The following is a 25,459-nucleotide window of genomic DNA, read 5'->3' as shown; positions in this document are numbered from 1 at the left end:
CGGCAATGTTTTGTGTGTCTGCACATTTTAAGCTTTGAAAATCCTTCTCTTTTCCTGTTCTCTCTAGTGCGGACGAGCTGCTGCTAACCGAGATGATGTTTAATGGCCTTTTCAATGACCTCACTGCAGAACAGGCAACAGCATTACTGAGCTGCTTCGTTTTTCAAGAAAATGTGAGTTTATAGATTTAACTGATTTATAAATTTACATGCCTAAATATCACAGTACTGTAGATATTTCTAATTATAAAAATATTTCAAATGTATAATGTGTGGTATTCAAAACTAAGAAAGCATTAAACAATTAAATACCTATTGCCAGATATGGGAGTAAAATAGTTTTTTTTTTAATGGATATTCATCATTAATTAGAATCCACGTTTATTCTGTTGCCCTCTTCATTGTTTGAAAGTCTGGCTTAGACAGTTCTAGGAAAGAAAAGATGACTGTAAGTGAAATAAGACAAAACTAATAGTTGATAGAGAGGTTGAATGACCCCAGGTACCTACACACCCATTCTTTGAGAATAACTCTGCAGCAAGTGATCCCATTAGAGAATTACATTTGAGTGTTCATGGGTAACGTTTGAAGCAGTCGCCATGAACACATTCTCATTGGTGTAACAGCGCTTAGTTTGTCACGTGAGTAAATAGTTCAGCAACCTAAGAAACCAAAAAGAAAAACAAAGGGCTGACTGGAACACCACAAGAATGCTATTCAACCTTTGCTTTATTCCAGAAGCCACTCTGATTTTTTTTTTAATGTAAAATGCATATCCCTCATTCCAAATTTAAAATTTTATTAATGTTAGATGGAATAGACCTAATTGTTGTTACCATTGCTATAGCTAAATTTAGACTGCACTTACTTAACCTTTTAGGTATATTATTGTCAGATACTTTGTTGTTGTTCTGCCATGCATTTATCTATTAACTTGTTATTAATATTTCCCTATTATATGAAAGCATTAAGATCGATAAATTAAAAAGTAATAATAAAATTAAAAGGAGATTATGTAAATTAACTCTTGGAATTTTATGAGTGAAATGTGGCATCAAAGGATGGTAATCAAATCAGATATATCAGTGGATATTTTTCTCTTAGGTTCCTGATTACTGATTAGAATTATAGCTTTAGTGGTTGTGATAACAAATGGAATAGTATATGCTCTCCTGAGAAGGCCTGCAGTACAATTATGCAGTAATTTACACGTAGGTAATTTTATATATTACCTTATTAAAAATACTATGTTTGAATACTATTCTCAGGTTCAGAAATTTATGGCATCAATTTCAAGATAATAGTTTGTCAACTTTCTTTGAACAGACAACGTTTAGAGGTTGTTGAGGGGCTTTATAGATTTTGACCTGTGTCAGACTTTGTGTTGTGGCTCATCTCTTGCTTTTTGTTTTAAAAATGTGGCATGATAAAAATTCCTTCTTTAAGAGACCCTTTAAAAGGAGTTGGGCTTGGCCAAGCCACAACCCTTAAAGATTGTGGCAAGATGTCACTAGATCCAGTTTGGTGAAACCACGCAGTTTTCCTGTGCATTGCCATTGATTCTTGTGGTGATGCCTTACAACATCAAGAAGGAAAATTGCACTGAAGATCAAATGGAATTTTGTTGATGCTTTTAATAGAATGTTTTCTTGCCAAAAATAATAAACATAATAACTTGTTATAGATTAGAAGCTATTTGGCATACTATCTTCTGTTAAAGATGTTTACTTTTTAAGTATACTGGATAGGTCTAAATGCAAATATATCAGAAACATTTTGCTTTCATCATATATATATGCTAGTGAATGAAGAGAGGCATTATGGAAACAATACACCTATACTATAGTGTTGAATAGTGATAGAGGTTATAGAGAATAGGGGACCAGAGAAGTCAGATAGAGACCATTGAAGGGACAGAATTACTATGTTTCAAAATAAGTATTTAAGTGAAGTTTTAGGAAGACCTCACCGTTAGAATGACATTTGAATTGAGACCTGGGGAAAGATGAGGGTGCCAACTTTGCAGCCCATGTCTGGTGGGTGAGCACTACCTCTGGTGACCTCAGAGATGTGAGCAGTCATTGTTGACCTGGAATGAACGCACTTTCAAAGACATTAAGGAATGCGCTTTTTTTCTATTACTGGACTTTTGAATTCCGCCTGGCCATTTTGCTATTTCATCGGTTGTCATGCTTTTGACATGGTTTGATTTGGTTTTAACAGGAATAATATAGATCTTGATGTATTATTTATTACATAATATGCAAATGATACCAATTAAAACCAAATCTTACATAACTCATACTCGATGCCCTGGAGTCATTTCTGATTTGTAGAGACTCTGGAGGTGAGAGAGAGACCGGGTTTGACGAGAGAAGCAAATCCAGTACACTCGTATGTATGAGAGAGTTTTATATCAAAAATTAATTACGTATCAAAAAAATCCCAGCCCAGTGCACCCCAAGTCCATAAGTCTGATACTAGTCCACGAGAGTTGATTAGAAACTCTTAACTACTGAAATTTTGGTATTAATAGTTATCCTGGAAGCATTTTTGTTTGTGATGTACGTTAAATTTGAGTTTTTATATCTAGTTTTCCTTCTCTTTTATAGTCTAGTGAGATGCCCAAATTAACAGAGCAGTTAGCAGGACCACTTCGTCAAATGCAGGTAAGATCTTTGTGAACCGCGATATTGTGAGTCATAGATTCTAAAGTGAATACTTGTACAGGCAGATCATAGTAGTTTGTCATTTCACAGAAATAACTCCTTTCAACAATAAATTAGTCACTTGATATTAGTGTAAGAGTGGGAGCCATCCAGGATTTCTGACTTCACAAGGGTGAAGGAGAATCAGTCTCATCAATCAAAAGCCAGTTCTTTGAGGCAGAGGTCACACTTCCACTCCAACCTTCTTTACCAATTCTGACACAAACCATCCTTCCCACAACACCCTCTACTTCTCTGCTGGGTTCAGTAGTTCATTGCAGTGGCTACACAGAACTCAGAAAATACTATATGACTGTCAGGCTTATTAGGGAAATTAAGAGATTACAATTCAGGATTAGAAATGTTAGCATTGTACCCTGAGCATTTCTGATCATGAATTGTGGGAGTGTTGTAAGAAAATGTAAGCTTTGAAACCAGGGAAATCAGTATAGGTCTAGGAATTTTTACCTTTTAAGATACCAAGAAAAGATTAGTCTAATCTCTTAATATTTCTCAAAATCTGTTTTGAATGAGCTCTGTTGGCACTAACAACAAGTTGGTGATCTGAACCCACCCAGTGCTTCCCCGGGAGAAAGCCTTGGTGCTCTGCTTCTGAGAGGTGCCAGCCCAGAGCCCTGTATGTGCTAGTTCTGTGTCTCAAGAGGTAGAAATGAGTCAGAATCGACCCAACAGCACCCACCCACAATCAATCTGTTTTTATTTTTAATCTCTTTGAGTAGAGATTTATTCAGTGTTATTCTTGGATAACTTTAATGAGGAGCGCTATTCTTAGTAGAAAGGTATAACTTGATGAAAATCGTGGTGCAGATATATTTTTCTTGGTGAACCACCTCAACCTAATGGGAAAACTAAACTGTTTGGTCACGTAGCCAAAGAACAGATATCCTACCCATTAGAAACACAACGTCCACATTGTAGGCAAAAAAAACACCAAGGAAGAAAAAGGTCCCTTGTAAAATGCAAGCTTTGGAAACCTAAAGAAAGAGGGGACTTGGGGGATCCTAAGAAGAAAGTTTTAAGTTTATCATTTATCTTTAAAGGAATGTGCAAAAAGAATTGCGAAAGTTTCAGCAGAAGCCAAATTGGAAATTGATGAGGAAACTTACCTAAGTTCATTCAAGCCTCACCTAATGGATGTAGTACATACCTGGGCTACTGGAGCTACATTTGCCCACATTTGCAAAATGACAGATGTCTTTGAAGGTATGGGTAAATTTCATAAACACTTTTTCTCCCTGATATAAGTAGTATACTTATATATACACTTAGAATGCCATTGTTTTAAATAAACCAGGACTAGGGGTGGGGTGTGTTTGTGGTATGTGTATGTTTATTACCAACTTGTACGTGTATCTAATAAATTTAATATATGTAATATATAATTTGCTAATAAGAAAATGACATTTTCTCAAGTAGCTTTAAAGGCTTTTTCCACTAATCTCTTGTTTTATCATTTAAATGAGCATGGTCTGCCCATTACAAATTCCTTGGAAAACTATTTTAACAGTTTGTAATTCTTTGCCAGGGATTTTGTACTTATAAATTAACAGATGATTCTAATAAATCATATTTATATGGATATTTTTGCTTTTCTCTTGGTAAGGATTTAATGGTTTGCTATATTATTGAACTAAAAATAGTGGAACTGAAAATGCTGTTCACCACTGAATTTTTAACAACTACAGCATGAACTAGATTAACTTATAAAATGCAGGATTTTGAGATGGAAGAATAACTATTAATAAACTCAGGATAAATTTTAAATGAAAATACAAAGACCAAAGAAATAGACTAGTGAATTCCAGGAATAAAAAAATTCCCTTTTTAAAGAAGAAAAGCTGATTTAGGTGGAAAGAGTTTGGGTATTATTTTGTAGATATTTATAGTAGTGAATTGTAGTTACTCAATTAGATAATGACATTGAAGTTTTTTTTAAAAATGGGAATAAATGGCTTCATAGAGATTAGAGACTATGGAGACTATAAGCTTAAAGTACATATTGTTTATACTGTACAGCAGACATAGAAAAGAGAAGGCCAGCGTGGTGCTCTGTTCTGATTTGAGTAGGGCCGCTGTGGGTCAGCATCAGCTCCCTGGCGCTCTGCTTGTCACAACAAGGCTGAGGTTTCGAGAGGTAAATAATTGGGTCACTATCATGTAGGAATTCATGATACCACCATGATTTGCACCCTGCTCTCTGCTGTAAAACATCTAAGCAGTAAGCATCATAACACCTTATTCTTGAATTTTGGACCACCTGGAGATTTCTTAGCATGCACCATTTCCATCCACAGAAAATCCATGGTAAGAAGGTCTGATAAGTGTTAACTGTTGAGTCTGTGAGAAGAGGAACGCATGACATACTGACCTCACTTTTCAACATGGCTTTACACATGGGAACCAAGTAGATGCATGATAGCTACGCACCTCTCATATGTTTAAGAGGCACAGAGGCAATCAAATGGAGCAACATCATTCTTGAGATTGATAAGTCTTTGGAACATAAGCATGGCCCTACTGATGGTTCTGTGATTATGCTATCCCAAGGGTTGTGAATATAGTATTTCATATTGATGATAAAATATCTGCTTCACTGAGAAGCCAAAGATAACCTTAAAAAAGTCAGTGCATAAAAATACATTATTGTGTATAGCATGGCCTGCCTTTTTTCTCTTTTTTGAAGAAAACTCAAAGGGTAATAGATTTGGCTTATTAGATCAGCACATTTTAAAAATTTATATCTAAGAAGGCCCTTGTGGATTAATCTTCTGTATTTCAGTGGGAAAGTTATCGGTGTAGAAGATGAAGCTAAAATTGAAGACAGTCTGTTTTTCCATCCAAGTGTCATGTATGACCTATAAATTAACCTTTTCCACGACTTAGGAACATTCCTAAAATTTATTCTGTCCCCTTTAAGTTCCTCGGGGTTGTTTCTACAATACAGTTTGCTTGATAAGTTCAGGTTTAATGATTTGAGAAATTTGGTTTGTATCTATAAATTGGGTTTAACATAGTGCAACTTGATGCTTATGCTTTCTGAATGTTTCCAGCCCTTTCTGGTCTGGGTGTCATTATAACAGATAAGCCCTTTTTAAAATTTGGATAGGGAACATATTAACTTGTAAAATAAATAACCTGTAAAAATAAGACTTGCCATTAAACAGCAGGAAAAAACTGAAAACCTTCATCTATCTCATTAGGATAGTTTTTCTTTTTTCCAGCATACTTTCTCTCGTGCTCCTTTTTAAACCATGTTGCTATTTATTTCTTCCATTTCTGAGTAGTCATTCTCTCCTCTTGTTTCTATCCATGCTTTACACCAGTGGAAAAATACTGTCATCCTGGCTCTTGCCCAGTCTTTATTTTTACAGGCAGTAAGAGGCGGCATTGGAACTTCCTGGTTGCTGCACTAAAGTCATCTCTCTTTCTACTAAATTTCGTAATATTCTTCTTTATGGGAAAATTAAAGCATCTCATCATTTCGTGTTCTGAGCCCAGAAGTAGTTTTACTGGATTTGTCCAATGTTACAGAATGGCTTGACTGTGATTTTAGTTCAGGAATTTTGGAGGCTTTATATAATTATATTTTACATATAAGGAAGCGTTAAAAATTCATGGAAAAATGTAATTAAAAGCTATTGGAATTTTTCCAAGATGTTTTGAAGCCCCTTCTTATCTGTTATATAAATAACTCTTGACTGTTTTCATTCTGCAAACTAAATTCAAATGTCAGTGTTTCAGAAGTATTTATATAGACTGATGCTGGGGTCTCAATCTATCCCACCCAGTGTAAGTGGCCTCTAGACAGCTGGCCGCTGCTGCTCTCCGACTCTTGAGTGACAGGGCTGTCACCTTGTCACTGCTTGTGCTGCCCTCAAGAGAGCTTCTCTGACAGAGCATCACTGGATTGACTGCACTTTCTTCAAGTGAAGGCGGAGAAAAACCTTTCCTAACTCTTCCCTCACCCAGATGCTTCGTATTTCTGTGTTTAAATCTTGGCACAGTTTTAGTGCGAAATGGGTTAGGAGTGAATATAGATGTATTTGACAAATAATTCCTGAGGCCATGGTGGGGGTCTGGCACTGTGCAGAGCAGAGAGCTCCCCACTCTCAAAGGGTGCCGCCGAGCCTGGGATCTGGTGGTAAGTAGCTGCTGGGAAGGAAATTGTCATCCTAACCTCCAGCTGGATGCTTTGAAATCACCTAGAGAGGACTGTGGGACCCACCCCTCTGGGGCTCTGGAAGCAGGAGGCAGACTGCTCCGAGGAGTCTGTGGAAATGATGCCATTGTAATTCAAGAACCAGGTGCACCTCATGCTTGTAAACATTCCCTGAAATCAAAGTGCGTGTGGTCTGCTGAAGAACAGATCAACAACACGTGGCATTCCTGTACACTGGAGTTCTATTTGGTCAGAAAGAGGAATAAGGTGCTGATTGGTAGACTGGTGAGCCTTGAACTTGTGATGTGGAGTGAGAAAGAAACCAGACTCCAGAGGCTGCATAGTGTTGATTCCGTCTCTATAAAACTTCCAGAGGAAGCAAATGCAGAGACAATAAGTGGATTCATGTGGAGCGGCTGTTCCTGGTATGGGGTGTCTTCTCATGATGGTGAAAATGGTCTACAGCTACATCATGATGTGTGGTAGCACAGCACTCAGTATACTAAAGGGAACCACTGTGCTGTGTATTTTAAAAGGGTGAAATTTGTCCTACGTGAGTTCTTTCAGAATGGTAAGTGAGGTATGCCTGAGTATAAAACAGCAGTGACACCCAATTGTATTTCAGCTAGTTAAAATGACCACCTTTATGTGTATTTCACCATGTGCACGGACACATACACACACACACTCTCTCTCTAGCAAGAATTCCGTTTCTCTTTATTCCTACAGAACCAAAGAGGTTTGTAACAGAGTAGTCGGTTAGTGTGTTGTTTCTGGACATTTCGGAGAGGCTGCGGTGGTTTGGAGCTCTCGTCCTCACTGAAGTGGTGGTGCTAAGAGTCTGCAGCCCGGAGAGCCGGGGTAGGTAGGTCAGTGGTAGGTAGGTCAGACAGCTTCTGGTCAGGCATGGGAAGCAGCAGCTGCTTCTCCCTCTGGGGAGTGGCAACTCCTGCTGGCAGCTGTGGGCAGTTAGTGTTTGCACACACACAAGGTAATTTGTTGATGAGACTCTGGGCAGCAACCACAACTATTGTATGTGCAACCCGGTACCTAATGGCCTCATTTTCTTGATCTCTTGTCATCCGAGACTGTGCTTCAGAACTAAGTTTTCTAAAATTGAATTAAAGTGTTTACAAAGTGTAGCATGGCAGTGCCTTTTGGCTTGATTTGGACATTCATTTGCAGTAGTTATTTTTTGTTCTTACTAGTTTATTCATCTGGTTTGGTCTGGAACAACTGCAGATTCCAGTTGTTCACTCGAGCTAGTCAATTGTAGAAATACAGAGACCCTGTCAGCTTGTCTGTGCTTCCTGGTACACATTTGAAATCAGCCAGTCTGTCTGTTAGGGCACCTTTTGTTGAGGTCCTATGTAGCAGAAGGCTGTGTGAAGAATTTTATTCAATAACCTTGTAAGGTGGGCTCTTATAGTACCTTTTATAATCGTGGCCTGTTGTGTTTTTTTTAATGAGGGAAATTTTCATTTAAATAAGAAGTGTCGCAGAATCTAGTGTGCTATCATGATTGACAGCCGCAAAATACTACCTTATATACAGTTGAGGGACCACAAGTGATTATCCTATTACAAAAATAATCCTATGTCCAGAAGTAACTGCTTAAATCAGATTTGAAACGGACTCACCTGAACTTCCCATTGGTAATTGCATGACTGTGCGGACTCAAAATGTGATGTCATCCAGGAAGAGGGACAGCACTGTCTGTGTGTGTAGCCTCTCCCATGCTCCCTTCGGAGTTGCACTCAGTCTCCACCTCATCGCCTTCCTTACCACCCCAGCCCCTTCAACCTCCAATTCTCTCCTGTCTGCTGCCTTTTTAGCAGATAATATGCTTCCCTTTTTCGTGCACACTAACATAATGTCTTCCAGAGTACAAATGCTGGATTCAGATCCCACTGCCTCCCTGGCAAGCACACGGACTTTCTTTTCTTTGGCTATAAAATGTGGCAGCTAATAATAGTATTACCTACCTTATCTCATGAGGCTCACATGGTACCCACTTGGAGAACCATTAGGGTGGTGCCTGGCACACAGCATTCAGTAAACGTTAGCTGCTGTTGTCACTTTTTAGTAACGCTGATATGTTGTCATCTTCACTCCCGACTCTTCCTCTTATGCCAGGCACCTAGATAGAGTATTTGAAAATGTTTTGTCTTCAGCTCCTTAACTCCACTTTCCATTTCGATCCATACTGATCTGGGGGTGTATTTCATGGAAATTACCCCTGCCAAAGCTACTAGTGACTACCTAACTGCCAAAAGCAGAAAACAGCCCCTTTTATCTTCTCGACACTTGATACCACTTCCTGTTTCTTGAAATCCATTGATGTAAATTCTTTGGCATTACCTGGCAGTGAAGATTTCTACAGAAGTTTATATTAAAGCCTAAAACTTATTTTAAAATTAACATTAGAAATTACTTTAAGATGACTGTAACATTTATTAAAATATTAGCATTTACTATAGAAATTTTAGGAAATAACAGAACTTTTTAATGTTAGGCGGCCAATTGCTTAGTCTTGACAAGCTTACTGTCTAGATCAGGGGTGGGGAACCTTATTTCTGCCAAGGGGGCCGTTTGGATATTTATAACATCATCTGTGAGCCATACAAAATTATCAACTTAAAATTAGCCTGCAGTGTTTGGGCAGACATTAAATTAACTCACCCCTAATGTGATGGCAGGAACTGTTTCTTTGGTGAAGTGTGTGATGTTAGCTGGTATTGATTTTTCAAGCCATCTAAGACAGTCCCCACCCCTGCTCTAGATTAAAATCCTGAACCTATTTATTTACCCATAGTTCATATGTAACCTCTCTGAGCTTCTCCAGTTCCCTTTTGTAAAATGAGTTCAATTGCAAAGACCAAACAAGAGCATTCACATAAAACATAGACCTGCTACAAAATAAGTACTCAGAAAGTGCTGAACATTATCCTTCTTTCTCAAAAAAAAAAAAAAAAAAAAAAATCCGCTTCATTGCTATTCTTGGTAACTAAGTGTCATGACTAAGAGCTGTGCAGCACCAGCAGACGTAAATGTACAAGACAGCCATGGGGGTGTTTCAAGACTTGCGATAAGGGGAGAAATGACGTATCGTTTGTGCCCCTAGTGATTGAAGGTTGGGTTTTATGGAATTTCTATCCTGGCTGACTTTTCCGTCTGTTATTTGATTCTCATCAAATAAATGTTCTCTGGGGTCAAATCACTTGGATAGAAATGTCCTTAAGGTAGGGAAACGGGTTGTAATTCTGTGCTGGCAGCTTTCTCCAAGAACTGCATGGACCTTTGGTTAGGCCAAGAGGAAGAGCAGAAAAGCTGTACACTTTGGAGTGTTTTTGCTGAAGAGCTGCGTTACAACCTTACATTACTTTAAGGCTCTTTTTTTTTCTTGCCCTTTTCAAAGAACTTGTGCCTCTGATCTCTTATTCAGATTAAGGTAGGGTACCATAATCATTTTTATTAAGCTCAACGGGTGAGAAAGGGAAGTAAAGGTAGGTGAAGGGCCTCGCTCTCAGAATGACTTAATGACAGAATCGGAGCTCTGCCTCAGTGCCCTGTACATGGAAGATGCGTTGTCCTTTTAAGTAGGGTATCCCCATGTCTTTTGAGTGTGCTTGTGTAAGAGTGGTTGCTCTTGTTGAGCAGTCTTGCCCTATAAGCTTCCTGAATGGGCAGCATCTTTGTGTTCTCACTGCTGTGGTACAAGGCGCCTGTGGAGTATTTCCTCAAGCTCCTGGGGCCCAGCCCCAGACCCCTTCGGAAACTGTGTGCACAGTGTGGGCACCTCTTGTTCAATTCTCTTAGGCCTGGGTGCAGGCTCATATTCCCTTCTGCTTTATGAGTTAAATTCTCAATTGTTTTCCTGCCTTGCACACTCAAATATAACAGAGGTCCTAAAAAGAACCCTCGGCATTGAACTAGTATTTGCAAAAATTCGATGTTAATGCATTGTTAGCATTTTAAGGAGTCTGTAAGGAACTAATTAAAGTGTTCTTCTAGCCTGCATCTTAAGAAAGAGGTATATTTCTAATGAAAGTACACTTCAAACAGTAACAGTGAAGTCCTAATCATTTTAAACTGAGCTGGATAGCACTTAAAGAATCAACCAGTGTGAAAACTGGAAGTATTCTTAAAGCTTCAGTTTTCTACACACATTCATCTCTAGGCAGGGAGTCAGGTCCCATGGGAAAAGCTTGTCTACTTTTCTCTGCTTAGTTGACACACTGTATGCAAAAAACGGATGAAAGAACTTATTTAAGGTCAGGAAGAATGAACGCTTGTCCTTTTAAAATCACCAATCTGATCCTATTACTCTCCTTTAAAAGGCCCTCTTTCAGTCTCTTCTTCACAGGATGGTGTCCACACTTCTCAATAGGCTCTACCCACCTAGCCTTTGAATAGGTGCAGTTTATCAAGCTTCTCTGCCCATCTGTGGCCTTCCCTCCTCACATGCCCTGTAACACATGCTCATCTCACAGCCTCAGATTACTTGCCACCTTTGCCCGCCTTCACTCACTGGCTCTCCTCTGCTCCCAGGGCAGCTTGTGTATACCTAGCGCTCTCTAGTAGTGGTCAACACATCATCACAAATCCCTGGCTCTCCCACCTCTTTTGCCTCTAATAAGCATCTAGTACAGTGGAGAGGGCATTGTGGTCAAAGTTTGATGGCTGGTTTATTGCCTGTGAAGTCCTTGAAAGATATAGTACTGTATATACTCTTGTATAAGCCGAGTTTTTCAGCACATATTTTCTGCCATTTTTGTGGTAAAATTAGGTGCCTCGGCTGATAATCGGGTCCGCTTATACTCGAGTGTATACGGTAATTATCCCATGTTCTCTTGCCTTGCCTCTTAATTACAAGTCTCCTGTTCATTTCTGTTTTACAAGTATTTGTTTCTTTTATATTCAGGTAGCATAATTCGTTGTATGAGACGCTTGGAAGAATTGCTTCGGCAGATGTGTCAAGCAGCAAAAGCCATAGGAAACACTGAACTGGAGAATAAATTTGCAGAAGGTCAGTGTCCTATCATAAGGTTTCCTATTGCTACAGAGAAATCTTGTGAGACTCAAGCCGTAGGCACAACCTAGGATGACGCTGTCAGATGACCATAGAGGGGACATCTGGTAGTGTTTGTGTAAAATGCTGGATGCTTTGTGTGCTGGGGGTGGGGTGGGGGCTTGTTTTGAGATTATATGCATTCATTTACAAATATTGAGAGCTTACAATGCTAGTAAGCATTGTTTTAAGTGACTATGGTATACAGCAGTGAACAAAAAAAAATAATCCTGCCTTAATGGAGCCTACATTCTAGTGGAAGAGATGAACAATCAACAAGTCAGCCATTAAAATAGATGGTGATACGTACTCTAGGAAAAAACAAAGGTAAAAAGAATTCGGGGCTGGGGGGTGAGATGGGTAAGATCTTCTCAGGAGGTGACATTTTGAGGCTCTAAGGTGTGGCTGGAGCAGCAAGTAGAGAGCAGCAGAGCGGGGCTGAAGGGAGAAAAGGCGCAACTCCCTGGCTGGCTGTTGGCTTAGGGAAGTGGTTGGAGGGTTTGAGCTCAGTGTGGTGTGCCTCAACTCTGGTTTTGGTTTTGCACTGTTACAATGTAGGCAGACTGTTTAAGGCTGAAGGTGGAAGCAAGGAGCCCAGATCAAGAATGGATTGCTTTACCAAGGTGGTAGTGATTGGGGGAAGAGGACTTAACCGTGCTTTTAACATGAAGAATCGCACGTCCACAGCAAGAAGGGTCAAGCAAAAACCAGGCAGTCTTTACTCATAATTTTTGCTCAACAAGCTAGCGTCTTGGTTTGTAAAAGGTTTGTTTCCACATGGCTGATAAAACCAAAACACCAAATTCCTTGCCATTTAGTGGATGCCAACTCATAGAGGCAGGCTTATTTATTTCATCAATCAGGGTTTAAGTCCAGATGTGAATATTTTAAGGATAAAATTTATGTGTATCCTGCCTTACTCCAGAAAGAACATCATATAGTAACTGAGAATAAATTGCTTTCTGAGATGGGTTGAAGCTCTGTGCTTTGGGATGAGCTGTTTTGACAGCCTGGTCCTTCAGATAATTTTGTGTGAGCTTTAGAGTGAATGCCAAAAATGGGGGTTGATGTCTACGCTTCTACCTCTGGGAAGTGACCGTGACCTGTCTCTGACAGAGGGATTTTTTTTTTTACACCAACTTAAATGATTTAGTCAAGATTGCTGAGTTGTTTTCTATAACCCCAGGTAAGTGGAGTCTGTTCTTTGTGATTTTTTTTTAAAGTTAAATCATTTTTCTTTTCTTAGGAATCACCAAAATCAAGAGAGATATTGTGTTTGCTGCCAGCCTCTACTTATAGAGTCAGCTCAAGTTCGGGGAATATGACTTTCAACTGCTCACCACTGTCTGATTAGCGACTGCAAATTGTACCAGTATGGATGTGCTTTCGCCCAAGTCCTCAACATTTTAATCTGTATCACATTTCCATCAAGCATCATGCGTACAAAACATCAATCTGTACACAGCATTGCATTTTTAATTAAAAAAAAAACGTACAGGGGGTGAGGGGTATTGTTTTGGTGAATGCTTAACATTTTCTTTTAAAAACGAACTCTGAGCAGTTGTGTTAAATGTGACCCTTATACACAGGTAAAGTGGGCATCCAAGAGGTATTAGCAGCAGCAGTCCGTAAAGGCCTGTGCACCAGGAGGCGAGGTGTGCGACAGCCTCGTGTGGTGCACAGGCCAGCTTCAGCCACCCTCTAGGGCTGGTGGTTATTCCCATAGTGATTCTCCGCTGAGGCCGTCTCGTGAAGAACCGTGTGCGAGTCCTCCTCTTTGCTTTCTTTAAGAGAGTTTTTCTCCTTGAAGAAATCCGACACATACACAACCTGTATAAGACAGATGTTACGTTCAAAGATCATACAGGCGATATGTTGGGGGGAGTGCAAATTAAGAGGATAAATACAGTTTCAGAGGTAGTTTTGTTAAGACAGATGCTTCAGAATTGAGTATGAAAACTCCTTTCTCCCAATTCTCACTTAAAAGAAATGGCTAAAGTAGTTTTACAGTCAGAATCTTTCACGGTAAAAATACAATAAACTTTATTGCATTTTTCTATGAGTAACCTACTTTTTTGTACCTGCTACGTATCCTAAAATGAGTTTCAGTAACATTGGGATTTTTAATTACTACCAGTTACTGTGTCACCTGCAATTTTCCCAGGAGACTTTTTAAAAAATATATACCCAAACGTTTATCAGTATCAAGCTGTAGCTGGCAGCTCTGTATACTTACGACTAATATTGCAACCAGAGCCCCTTGAAAGAGTCCAGTCAGCACGTCGCTCCAATGGTGTTTGTAATCAGAAACTCGAGTCAGACCCACATAGATGGATGTGGCAACAAGACCAAATTGCAGGGTCGGACGTAAGAGTCTGGCCCAGTCTCTCTTCATCCTGGCTTGGAGATACAGCTGATAGAGCAGACAAAAAGGTTTTTTTTAAGTACCCATTTAAGGTTGTATGACTTGTTTTATTATAAATGTGGATCTATCTAATGGATGCTCAGGATTATCACAGCTTATCACTTTAAAATCAGGAAGGACGTGCATCAGGTCGTGTATCTTGTCACTATCATTCAGTCTTGCTGAGCAAACCATCAGAGAAGGTGGAGTACATGACGAGTGGGGCATCGGGACTGGAAGAAGGCTTATTGCCAACTTGAGATGAAGATGACGACCACGCTTGCTGAAAGTGAGGAAGACTTGAAACACCTGGTGATGAAGATCCAGGATTACAGCCTAACGTAAAGAAGACCAAAAGTTCTCACCACTGGACCAATGGGTAACATGATAAAGGGAGCAATGGTGAAGTCAAGGATTTCATCTTGGATTCACAATCAGTGCTCATGGAAGCAGCAGGCGAGGTCAAAGGATGCACTGCTTTGGTCACATCTGCGCAGGACCTCTTTAGAGTACTGAAAAGCAAGGATGTTACTTTGCACCTGACCCGAGCCATTAACTCAGAAGCATCTGCTAGTTGGACAATGAATATGGAAGGCATAAAATGAACTGTGTTGGCTAAGAATACTGAAAGTACCATGGGCTGCTAAAAGAACAAACATCTGTCATGGAAGAAGTGCCGCCGAGTAGAGTGTTCCTTAGAGGCAAGATTGGGGGAGACTGTCTCACATACTTGAGACCAGTCTTGGTAGAGCAGCAGTGAAGAGAAAAAGGCCCTGAGGATCTGGAGCGACACGTGGCTGCGGCAGTAGGTTCCAGCACCAGAACAACTGAGGTCGCCACAGGCCTGGGCAGTTTTGCTCTGATTACACAGAATCACGATGGACGTGATGGGCCTACCATCATCGCTAATTTGAGTGACTTATCCAGAGACACCTTTTATACATCTACCCATAGTGTCGGTTCTGACTCAGTGACCCAAAGTGGCAGTACAACGCCCGGTCGGTTTCTTAGGCTGCATCTTCATAGGAACAGGTCATCAGGCCTGTCCTTTACACTCCACATTGTAAGCAAGAGAGCTGGTGTCCTGGTCTAGGGCTTTCTAGACCTTCAAGATGCACCTTTGTGTCTGATGGCCTTTTCATCATGCCGTGCAGGCCTGGGAATTTCCCTGTCCGCAGTCAGCCTGCCTGAGACTGGGTATACTCCTCTGGGCTTTGGTGGGAGGAGAATCTTGAGCAGTCTTCCTGTAAACTTTCAGTGGATCTGCTTGCATTTATAAACACGCAGGTGCAGCCTCTACCCTAATCTGTGTCCAAATCAAGTTTAACATTCACTCCTTAAATTCTTTTCCGGAATTTATAGCTCGTATATTTAATTAAATGCAGTGCTCAGATAGACATTTACTGGCTCCACTTATTGACATTGGCACTATGTGTTGATACAAACCCATTCCCAATTCACTGGGCACTGCTACTAGTGGTCAGTTCCCTGCAGCTGGCAAAGGTTTAGTCTAAGCATCTAGTTGGAAATGAGCACACCAAGTGAATTGTCTGACTCATAGCTAGTGAGAGTGCTAATAGTCGTCTAAAGCGATTACAAGGCTATTCACATTGGCTAATGTATTCAAAGGTTTATCAAGTACTTATCCATGTGCCAAGCATGAACACGTGTGCTTTTTTCACAAGCCAAGCTCTAGGTGACTGGGTCAGAGCATAAGTGAGAGAAACTTAAGCTCTACTCTATGCAAAGACCGTGATCCTGAGACCCAGCTGCCCATGGTGCTGCAAGTCATTGTAGCTCCCAGGTTACCCTGTGAGGAAGTCTCATTCTTCATAGAAACAGAAGGTTAAGGGTAATAGTGAGCTGTTAGCAGTGAAGACCCTGACTTAGTCTTCAAAAGTATTCAGAAAAAGACTCCAGGAAAACGTAGACATTCTGAAGAGTTAGGAAAATATTGAGACACTGGTTCCTCAGACTAAAATTACACCCCTAGGAGTAACAAATACATGAATGTAGACATCTTAGGAGTGTACCCATCTCTCCTAGGGACATATCAAGAATGAGCAGTATCAACTCTAGACTTAAACTATTCCCATTTTGTACTCCAAAGTTCAGAGATAAAACTTTCCTAAGTCCTTTTTTAAAAATTTATTGGGGAGGGGGGCTGGTACAACTCATCACAATCCATATATGCATCCATTGTATCAAGCACATTTGTACATTTGTTGCCATTTTCAAAAAATTTTCTACTTGAGCCCTTAGTATTAGCCTATCTTTTCCCTCCCTGCCTCCCAAACCCTTGATAATTTATAATTTTTTTTTTCATGTCTTACACTGATCGATGTCTCCCTTCACCCACTTTTCTGTTGTTCGTCCCCCAGGGAGAAGGTCACACGTAGATCCTTGTAATCGGTTCCCCCTTTCCAACCCACCCTCCCTCCACCCTCCCAGTATCACCACTCATGCCACTGGTCCTGAGAGATTTATCTGTCCTGGGTTCTCTGTGTTTCCAGTTCTTATCTGTACTGGTGTGCATGCTCTGGGCTATTCATAAGGTAGAATTGGGGTCATGATAGTGGGGGGAGGGGAGGAAGCATTAAGGAACTACAGGAAAGCTGTATGTTTCAATGGTGCTATACTGCACCCTGATTGGCTTGTCTTTTCCATGTGACCCTTTAAGGGGATGTCCCATTGTCTACAGATGGGCTTTGGGTCTTCACTCTCATTCACCCTCATTCACAATGATAAGATTTTTTAAATTCTGGGTCAGATACCTGATCCTATCAGCACCTCATGAAAATGTATGATTCTTAAATTAGTTCGAGGACATTTTTCTGGCCAAGAGGTCAGACTTTGAGTCTAGGTAGCCTTCAGTATTATAATGACTAGTTTTCTTCCCACCATCCTGTGAAATTAATTTCACGTTATGGATCAGTAATTTAAAGTTCCAACACACTAACTGAATCCATTGAATTTCAATTGTGTTGGTGGAAAAGAATATTGAAAGTTAAAGGATAAACCGATCTGTTTTGGAAGAATTATGGCCAGAGTGCTCCTTAGAGGCAAGGATGGCAAGACTTGGTATTACAAACTTTGGACATATTGTCAGGAGAGACCAGTCCCTGGAGAATGAGATCAAGTTTGGTAAAATGGAGGGAGGGGTGAAAAACAGGAAGGCCCCCAGTGATAAGGACTGACGCAGGAGCTGCATCAATGGGCTCAGGCATTGTTTCGTTCTGTTGTGTACAGGGTCACTATGGGTCAGTGCCAACGTGCTGGCACCAGCAACAACAATTAAATCCTTTATCCCTCTCAAGTAGCTGGTTTTCTTGTGTAATCAGTGCTCAAGCCCAGGCGTTTCTCCTACCTGTTAAAAACACTGGACTCAGATTCCTGCACTAGAATGAGTTTTGGGATTTCCGGATGTGATTAAGCAACTTAACCATAAGCTACAGGGTATGGTTCCTTTGGCAACCATGGGCATGTCTTCAGTACAATGTGTGCTCACAGAACAATCCTTCCCCCTGATGTGGTTGGTTAATTGCAACTTCTTCCTATATGCCCACGCGGTGTCTTCCTGGGGCCAAAGTACCAAGTGTGCTGCTTAGAAGGCACGTCCCTATGAAGCTTGTTCTGTTTCCCTAGGGGGTGAAAACACTGTGTGCTACTTGGTCCTTGGGGCCCCTGAGTTTCTACCAGAACTCCACATTTTGGCTTCTCCCCATTCCATGTTTCTCTCAAAAGTCTTACCTGAATGATAAATACATTCAGCAAAGCAAACAATATCAGCTCTTTTGCCATTCTTCATCTGTCTCTGCTTCTTTTTGCTAGGCGCCATCAAGTTGATTCTGACTCAACAAAACACGACTACCCAGTTCTGTTATCTCCACGACTGTTCCTGTGTTTGAGCCCACTGCTAAAACCACTGTGTCAATCAGTCTCTGAGGGTCTCCTCTCTCCGGCTGACCCTCTACCAGCCATGTCTGCCCTTCCCAAGGGACTGGTACCTCCTGAACTTGCTCAAAATATGTATGACAAAGTCTGGTCATTCTCCCTTATAAAGATCATTCTAGCTGTATCTTTTTCAAGACATATTTTTGTGGTGTTCTGGCAGTGCAATACCATAACTCAAATGTACCAATTCTTTAGTCTTTCATATTCATTTTCCAGCTTTTGCATGCATTTGAGGCTTTTGCAGCACATTTGCCCAATGCAGTAAGTCAGTGACTCTTGATGGCTGCTTCCAGGAGCACTGATCCTGGCAAAATGAAGTCCTTGACAGCTTCAACTTTTTCTCTGTTTATGATATTATCTACTAATCCAGGTGTGAGGATTTAGGGTTTCTTTACATTGAATTGTAATCCATACTGAAGGCTGCAAGTCTTTGATCTTTATCAGTAAATGTTTCAAGCCCTCGGCTTTCAGCAAGCAAACTGGTGTCATCTGCTCCATGCAGGCTGTTATGTTAGCCTTCTTCTATCTAACCCGGATGCCGAGTTCAGATAATCGAGCTTGTTGGATTCTTCTTTTTTTTTTCAGCATACAGACTGAGTATAGAAAGAATACAATCTGAATACACAGCTTTCCTGGTTTTGAATCATGAAGTATTCCCTTGTTCTTTTCATACGACTGCCTCTGGTCTATATACAAGTTCTGCCTGATTGCACTATGAAGTATTCTGAAATTCTCAATCTTCACAAAGCTATCCATACCTAGTTTGTTATGATCTACAGTTGAATGTCTTTGTATAGTCAGTGGAACACAAGTAGACGTCTTTCTGATACTTTGTTTCCAGCCCAGATCCATCTGATGTTAGCAATGACTGTCTTAATTCTTGGCAGTGCTTGAGGTGTTGCCTTAACTGTTTTTGCCACCCTCTGCAGGCACTTAGAATTTGGATTCCTCTACCATTCTGCTCTCTAGAATCATTACCTCTTGACCTATTATCCCCACTTACCTATTATAAGTGTATGTGTTCCTTATCCTTTTAGGGTTTCTTGAGACGGGACATGAGAGAAAAGTGTACATTCCATGTGCTATGTTTAGCTTGGGAATTCCCTTATTAGTCATGACACCAAGCTGCCTCCTCCCCTGGGGGACTCTGGGGTGGCAAAGCACCCACATGTGCTCTGGGTACTAAGGAATACAGCTTTTTGCCCCAGTTCTGTCACCAGCTATTACCCATAATTGTGTTCAAACAAAGCATTTGGCCCCACTCCCTTCATCTTTCGCTAAAGGCCTCACAGAGAAATGGAGCATCAGAAACGTCTCAGCGCCGCTCTACTACGCCCAGGGAGAGGGATAGCTTTAATGCCGGGCAGGGCTAGTAAAAACGCTTGACATCACTCTGCCTCTCCCTGTTGTGCTCTGCTCAGCACCCCCTTGTATCAGCACATCCTTCTTGGGAAGGCGCTCCATCACTTACCTTTTAGCCAGTGGGGAGAGCTTGGAGGACTCCGTGGCTAACACTGCTAGCAGCTCGGCTCTACTTTCAAACTCCCAGATGTGGAAGAAAGAAGTAGTAGCCCTTTTGGATACGTGGGCCTGTCTTCTCTGTTGGGAGCGGGTGACTGGCTGGCTGATTTAAGCTAAGCCTGACCCAGGGACTGGTGGACTGTACTCTGCCCTGGAATTCAGGTTGGTAGGATGGCAGAGTTCTCCATTTTCCTACGTTGTTGAAACGGGGCCAGTGGACACATAAGCAGTTGTTTGCACACTCCAGTGAGGAGCAGATGCTATTGGGGAAGCACTGAGTAGGGAGATGAGAGTGGCAGCCACACTCTGAGAACTCAAGTGGCCCATGATTGAGACGACTTGGTCGTCTCAGTTCCTGGTGGGAAGCTAGTCTCACCCCTGCAAGTCTTCATAGTAAGCCTCCTTTCCTTTAGGAGGGGGTTCACTGAGTGTGCCACTGGGAACCAGACGATTAGAGGTCAATGGACAGTTTGCTTGTGGGTTTAACCAAAACGCTATGTTTGGGCTTTCGTGTGATTTTGTTTTAAACTTGAACTTCTGGACGGAAACAGTTAATAGCCCTGGATTCAAGATATGTAGTACATGATCAGTATCAAGTGGGGGACTGTCTGACTCTTGAATACACAAGATCACTGACTTTGAGTAGGAACTAGATCACTGGCACTGTTTGAACAAAGGAACTTCATATCATGGTGATATAAGCAAGCTGGACTGTCCACCTCATTAGGATGGTCTTGGGAAAGGTGCTTCATGCATTCCTCCCTCCTTAAAAGTCAGCCTCTTACTCTGGTGCTTCTGAACATTCACACCAATTTGATACCTCTTGTATTTAGCCAAATTCCTGGGTGCCTCTGAGCGTGGAAAATGGCTATGTGCTAAGAAACTGCCCTGTGCTCGTGGTCGGTCAGGGTGGTTAACCAGCCCCTGATGATGATGCTGTTAGCATCCCGAAGGGTTGTCTACCAGACAGAACAATAGTCAAGGTGTTTTCTTTAGGTGAGACTCTGGAATGTTAACACTGATGACAAATTCTACATGAGGCCATATTTAATCCATACTCCAATAGCACAGAATGAGATAAAAAATACAGGATCTAGCAAAGCTGAAAGAACTGAAGAAAAATCTAAGCCTCGAATTGTAATATTGAAGGATTCCATGGGCAAAATATTGATGCAGGAAAAGAAAGTCATTTGAAGAATATATAAATATGCTACATACATGAAAGGGTTGACATTAGAAGATCCGAAACTAAGTGGGGGAGAAAGTGTGGAACAAAACTCAAAATCATAAAGCCCAGGCTTACAAGTCAGAAGTAGACCCTTAATCATGTTTCAGGGCAGAAACTGAACTCCCTGCTGGGGCTCAGCTTTCAGGCTAACAATCTAACACTGGGGTGGTAAGCATGCCTCAGGATAATCAACCATGTGAGATCAAAAAGGTGGCATTTTTCCAAGGACACAGTTCGGAAGTGTTAGGAGAGAAAGGAAACTGGAAACATCAGGAAGAAGGGGGACAGGGGAGGCTACATTACAGGGCCTGTAATCAATGAATGAAACAATATAAGTTACTGAATGGAAAGCTGATTTGCTCTGTAAACCTTTAAGAAACCTTCATCCAATTCACCAAAAAAAAAGGAGGAATACACAGTCACGAACAAAAAGAATTGTCTGACGTTCGACCACTTCAGAAAGCAGTGTATGATTAAGAGCTGATGGTATTGATGGAAAAAGTCCAAAATGCATTGAAGGCATTGGAAAAAAACAAGGCTCCAAAAATTGACGGAATACCAGTTGGGATGTTTCAACAAACGGTTGCAGCACTGGAAGTACTTACTCAAGAAATTTGGAAGACAGTTGCCAAACCATTCAACAAGCAGAGATCCCTATGTGTGCCCATTCCAAAGAAAGCTGCTCTAACACTGTGGAATCACCCTCAATATCACATGTAAGTTACGTTTCCTGGAGATAATTCGAAAAATTGTTGCAGCAGTTCATTGACAGCGAACTGCAAGATATTCAACATGGATTTGGAAGAAAATGTGGAATATGGGATAACAGATGAATCGTTGCTAAAAGCAGAGAATGTTTTACTGTTTAAGTGACCATTGACTATGCAAAGGAATTCAATTGTGTGCACCCTAACAAACTATGGATATCCTTGAGAAGAATGGCAATTCCAGAACACCTAATTGTGCTTATGGAGAACCTGTGCATGGACTCTGAAGAGGCAGTGGTGTAAACAAAGGAATGTTGCATGGTGTAGAGTCAGGAAAGGTTTCATCAGGATTTGTATCCTTTTACCAAATGCATTCAATCTATATGCTGAACAAATCATCTGAAAAGCTGCATTATTATATAAAGGAGAATGGGGCATCATGATGGGAAGAAGGCTTATTAGCAAACTACAATAAACAGATGACACAACCTTGCTTGCTGAAAGTAAGGGTTTTAAGTACTTGCTGATGAAGACCAAAGGTTACACCAGCTTCAGTACATATTATCACTCAACATAAAGAAAATAAAAATCCTCGACTAGGCCAATAAAACACCATGATAAGTGAAAAAAAGATAGAAACTGTTAAGGATTTAATTTTATTAGGATTTCGAATCAATGCCCGTAGAAATAGCAATCAAGAAATCAAACAATGGGCATTGGGCAAATCTGCTGCAAAAGACCTCTCTGAAGTGTAAAAACCAAAGATGTCATTTTGAAGACTAAGGTGTGCTTGACCCACAGCCGAGGTTTTTTCAATCGCCTCATAGGCATGTAAACAGTAGATATGAAATGACATGTATGGAAGCTAGAGAAGCAGCAGTGTGTATGAAACAAGATCTAAGGGAGACCACAGAGACAAGTTGACAGAGTTCAACTTTGGTGCTGACAAAGAAGATTCAATATGCCGTGGATTTCCAAAAGAAAGAGGTCTGTGGTAGCAGCAGTACCGCCTGAATGCTCTTTAGAAGCAAGGATGGTGAGACCAGAAGGGACCAGCCCCTGGAGAAGGACAGCACGCTTGAATAAAGGAGAGGGAGGGAAAAGGAGGGAGACCCTTCACAAGACGGAATAACATAGTGGCTGCAAAAATGAGTTCTGACAGTAGCGACAGTGAGGATAGCATGGGACTCGGCAGTGTTGTTCATTCTGCTGTACACAGGCTTACTAGGAGTTAGGACCCAGTTAACCAGACCTAATAATAACTCCACAAATAAAGATCAATTAGATTGGCCTTTAGAGACTGTATGAATATCCTAAAGCCCAGTTTTCCATTAATTACTCTAAGAAAAGTAAAGTTAATCTCATTTGATAGGCAAAATGTGGGTGCAAATCTCACTGCCAACTCTCAGTAAAGCCATTAATTGCCAGTTGTCACAAGGCATGCTCTACAGGCTAGTGATGACAACTGTACAGATGACAAGCTCCAGCAGCAGTAACCGACTCTCCCAGGAGTTAAAACCTTTTGAGTCTCAGAGAAGAGAGTATGGCAAATGTGTCGGAACAGTGGAAAACAGCCAGGGTGCACCATAACACCGACGGAATACACAACACTCCTCTAGTTCTTTAATGCTCCCCCCCATTGTCATGACCCCAGTCCTACCTTACAAATCTGGCTAGACCAGAGTATGTCCACCGGAAGAGATAAGAGGTCTCTGACACACGGAATTCAGGGCAGATAAACCCTCAGGACCAACAAGGAGAGTAGCGATACCATGAGTGTAGGGGGAAGGTGGGAGTGGGGAGAAACAGAGACCTGACTACGATAATTGACATATTAAAACACTCCACCCCCATCCCAGGGGGATGAACAACAGAAACGTGGGTGAAGTGAGACAGTGGACGGTGTATGATATGAAAATAGTAATTATTTATAATTTATCAGGGGTCCGTGAAGGTGAGACACGGGGGGAGGTAGGGGAAAAGAGGAGCTAATACAAAGGGCTCAAGTAGAAAGAAAATGTTTTGAAAATGATGATGGCAACGTATGTCCAAATGTGTTCGATACAATTGATGTATAGATTGTTATAAGAGCCCCCAGTAAAATGGTTAATAAAAAAAAGTGGAAAACAAAAACCTGCTCAAGTTAAAACAACACAAGTGTTTTTCCTTCTAACAATAAAAAACCCATTGCTCATCCCAGCAGAAGCCCCCCACCCCCCAGCCCCTGGAGGAAAAAAAATCAGGTGCTTAGTACCCAAGTTCTGAGAAGCTGAGGACTGCTGTTGGTGCTCCGTGCCACGGAATCGGCTCTGACTCATGTGCCCTACGTGGCCCCAAGGAGGGACGAGGTTATTAAACAACACATAGCAGTCCCCCTGGCCCAGTACTCAGATCAGTGACCTGCGGGGATTATACAGACACTGCTTGTAGGTCAGTAAATCTCTTCAGAAATCTCTTCCAGATGAGGACACACCAAGGAGTTTTAGCACTGAGACTTACAGACTTACTGATTCTTTATTAGGCTCCTACCACTATTTAAAGGAAAGGAAAAAACCACTTCAAAGGTAAACAGTATTATCTTAAAGGTTCCCAATTTGCAGCTTGCAGTAGAATGTGCTAATTATTTGCTACCTCTAAATGAAGGGCAAAAAAACTTTTTTTTTTCCAAAAATACTTTTAAGACAACTGTCAACTGGCTTTGTCCGAAGCATGGGCAGCCACTCCTCCTCTCCACAAGGTGCAGGCACCGCGGGGTCCCTTGGTGGAGAAGCTAACCTGATGAAATCTGCATTGGCAGCTGGCTTGCTTACAGCACAGGAGGGGGCGCCCATGCGGAACACACTAACCCACCCCCCACCCCTCGCAGCGCATAACCCAACCAGGACAGACACAAAGTACTTACTGCCACGAACAGCATGCAGTACATGGAGAACGAAGAGTGGCCTGAGTAGAAAGACAACCTGTAAGAGAAAGAGAAACATTCATTTTCTTTGAGCGCTCCAAACTACTTTTGATTTCATGACTCTCCCTCCTTAGCTTCTCGGTGTATGCAGCTCCCTCTGCCACCTCCAGATACTGAGGGTGGATAGTTAGGACAAGAAGCATTAAAGAGTCCAGCAAGAGTCTGGTCGCATGTCTACACAGTATACTTTTGTTGAAACTTTTTTCAGGCTAGGTAACAAAGCATTGCAAACACTCTTGTCATGCCAAATATGGGAGAGGAGTAAATACTTGGCAAGCTATGACTGGCATAAATGCCCTTTATTACATATAAATTCATAGCATCATGACAAGTTCTATGAGGGCGCTTCCAAAAGGTTAGAAAATGGAAGAAAAAGACACTGGGGCTTTTTGAAGCCATCTTTTGTTTTTCACTTGCCAGATTTTCTACTAAACAATGAAAAGTGCTTGGAACACTCAACACTGGGTGATCTTTTTCCATCCATGGCTACATTTCTGCATTTTAAATGGGCACACTGCTTGCCTCAGCCTACCCACCAGATTGAGTGAATTTGCTTGATACATTATTTTAAAATTGTGTGCTGACAATCCTGACCCGATGAATTATCTCTTTCAATGTAACAGTGTATACACAATCTTCCCCACTTAAAAAATGATGAATGTTTGGAAATCTTAATTGTGGCAATTACGTAATTTCATGTCAACTTGAAGATATAGAAGTGCCGG

The 25,459-nt window shown here is 41.2% G+C and overlaps 2 protein-coding genes across 2 annotated transcripts in view; one reads left to right on the top strand and one right to left on the bottom strand.

The window, feature by feature from the left end:
• The window catches only part of MTREX (Mtr4 exosome RNA helicase), an 81,993-nt gene extending 67,980 nt beyond the window's left edge, over nt 1-14,013 (top strand). Inside the window, exons 23-27 of the mRNA XM_004703615.2 lie at nt 68-173; nt 2,612-2,668; nt 3,769-3,931; nt 11,812-11,916; nt 13,205-14,013. Of these exons, the coding sequence (XP_004703672.1) occupies nt 68-173; nt 2,612-2,668; nt 3,769-3,931; nt 11,812-11,916; nt 13,205-13,257 (484 nt within the window). The 3' untranslated portion in view covers nt 13,258-14,013. The remainder of the gene's footprint in view (nt 1-67; nt 174-2,611; nt 2,669-3,768; nt 3,932-11,811; nt 11,917-13,204) is intronic.
• PLPP1 (phospholipid phosphatase 1) overlaps nt 13,412-25,459 on the bottom strand; it is a 43,190-nt gene continuing 31,142 nt past the window's right edge. The window contains exons 4-6 of the mRNA XM_030888894.2: nt 24,675-24,732; nt 14,195-14,371; nt 13,412-13,788 (exon numbers count right to left, since the gene is read on the bottom strand). Of these exons, the coding sequence (XP_030744754.2) occupies nt 13,660-13,788; nt 14,195-14,371; nt 24,675-24,732 (364 nt within the window). The 3' untranslated portion in view covers nt 13,412-13,659. The remainder of the gene's footprint in view (nt 13,789-14,194; nt 14,372-24,674; nt 24,733-25,459) is intronic.

This window comes from Echinops telfairi, unplaced genomic scaffold (assembly GCF_000313985.2).
Source record: "Echinops telfairi isolate 266 unplaced genomic scaffold, ASM31398v2 ScPeMD7_7469;HRSCAF=8507_1, whole genome shotgun sequence".
NCBI lineage: Eukaryota > Metazoa > Chordata > Mammalia > Afrosoricida > Tenrecidae > Echinops > Echinops telfairi.
Note: the sequence above shows the minus strand (reverse complement) of the source record. Positions and strands in the feature narration are given on the sequence as shown.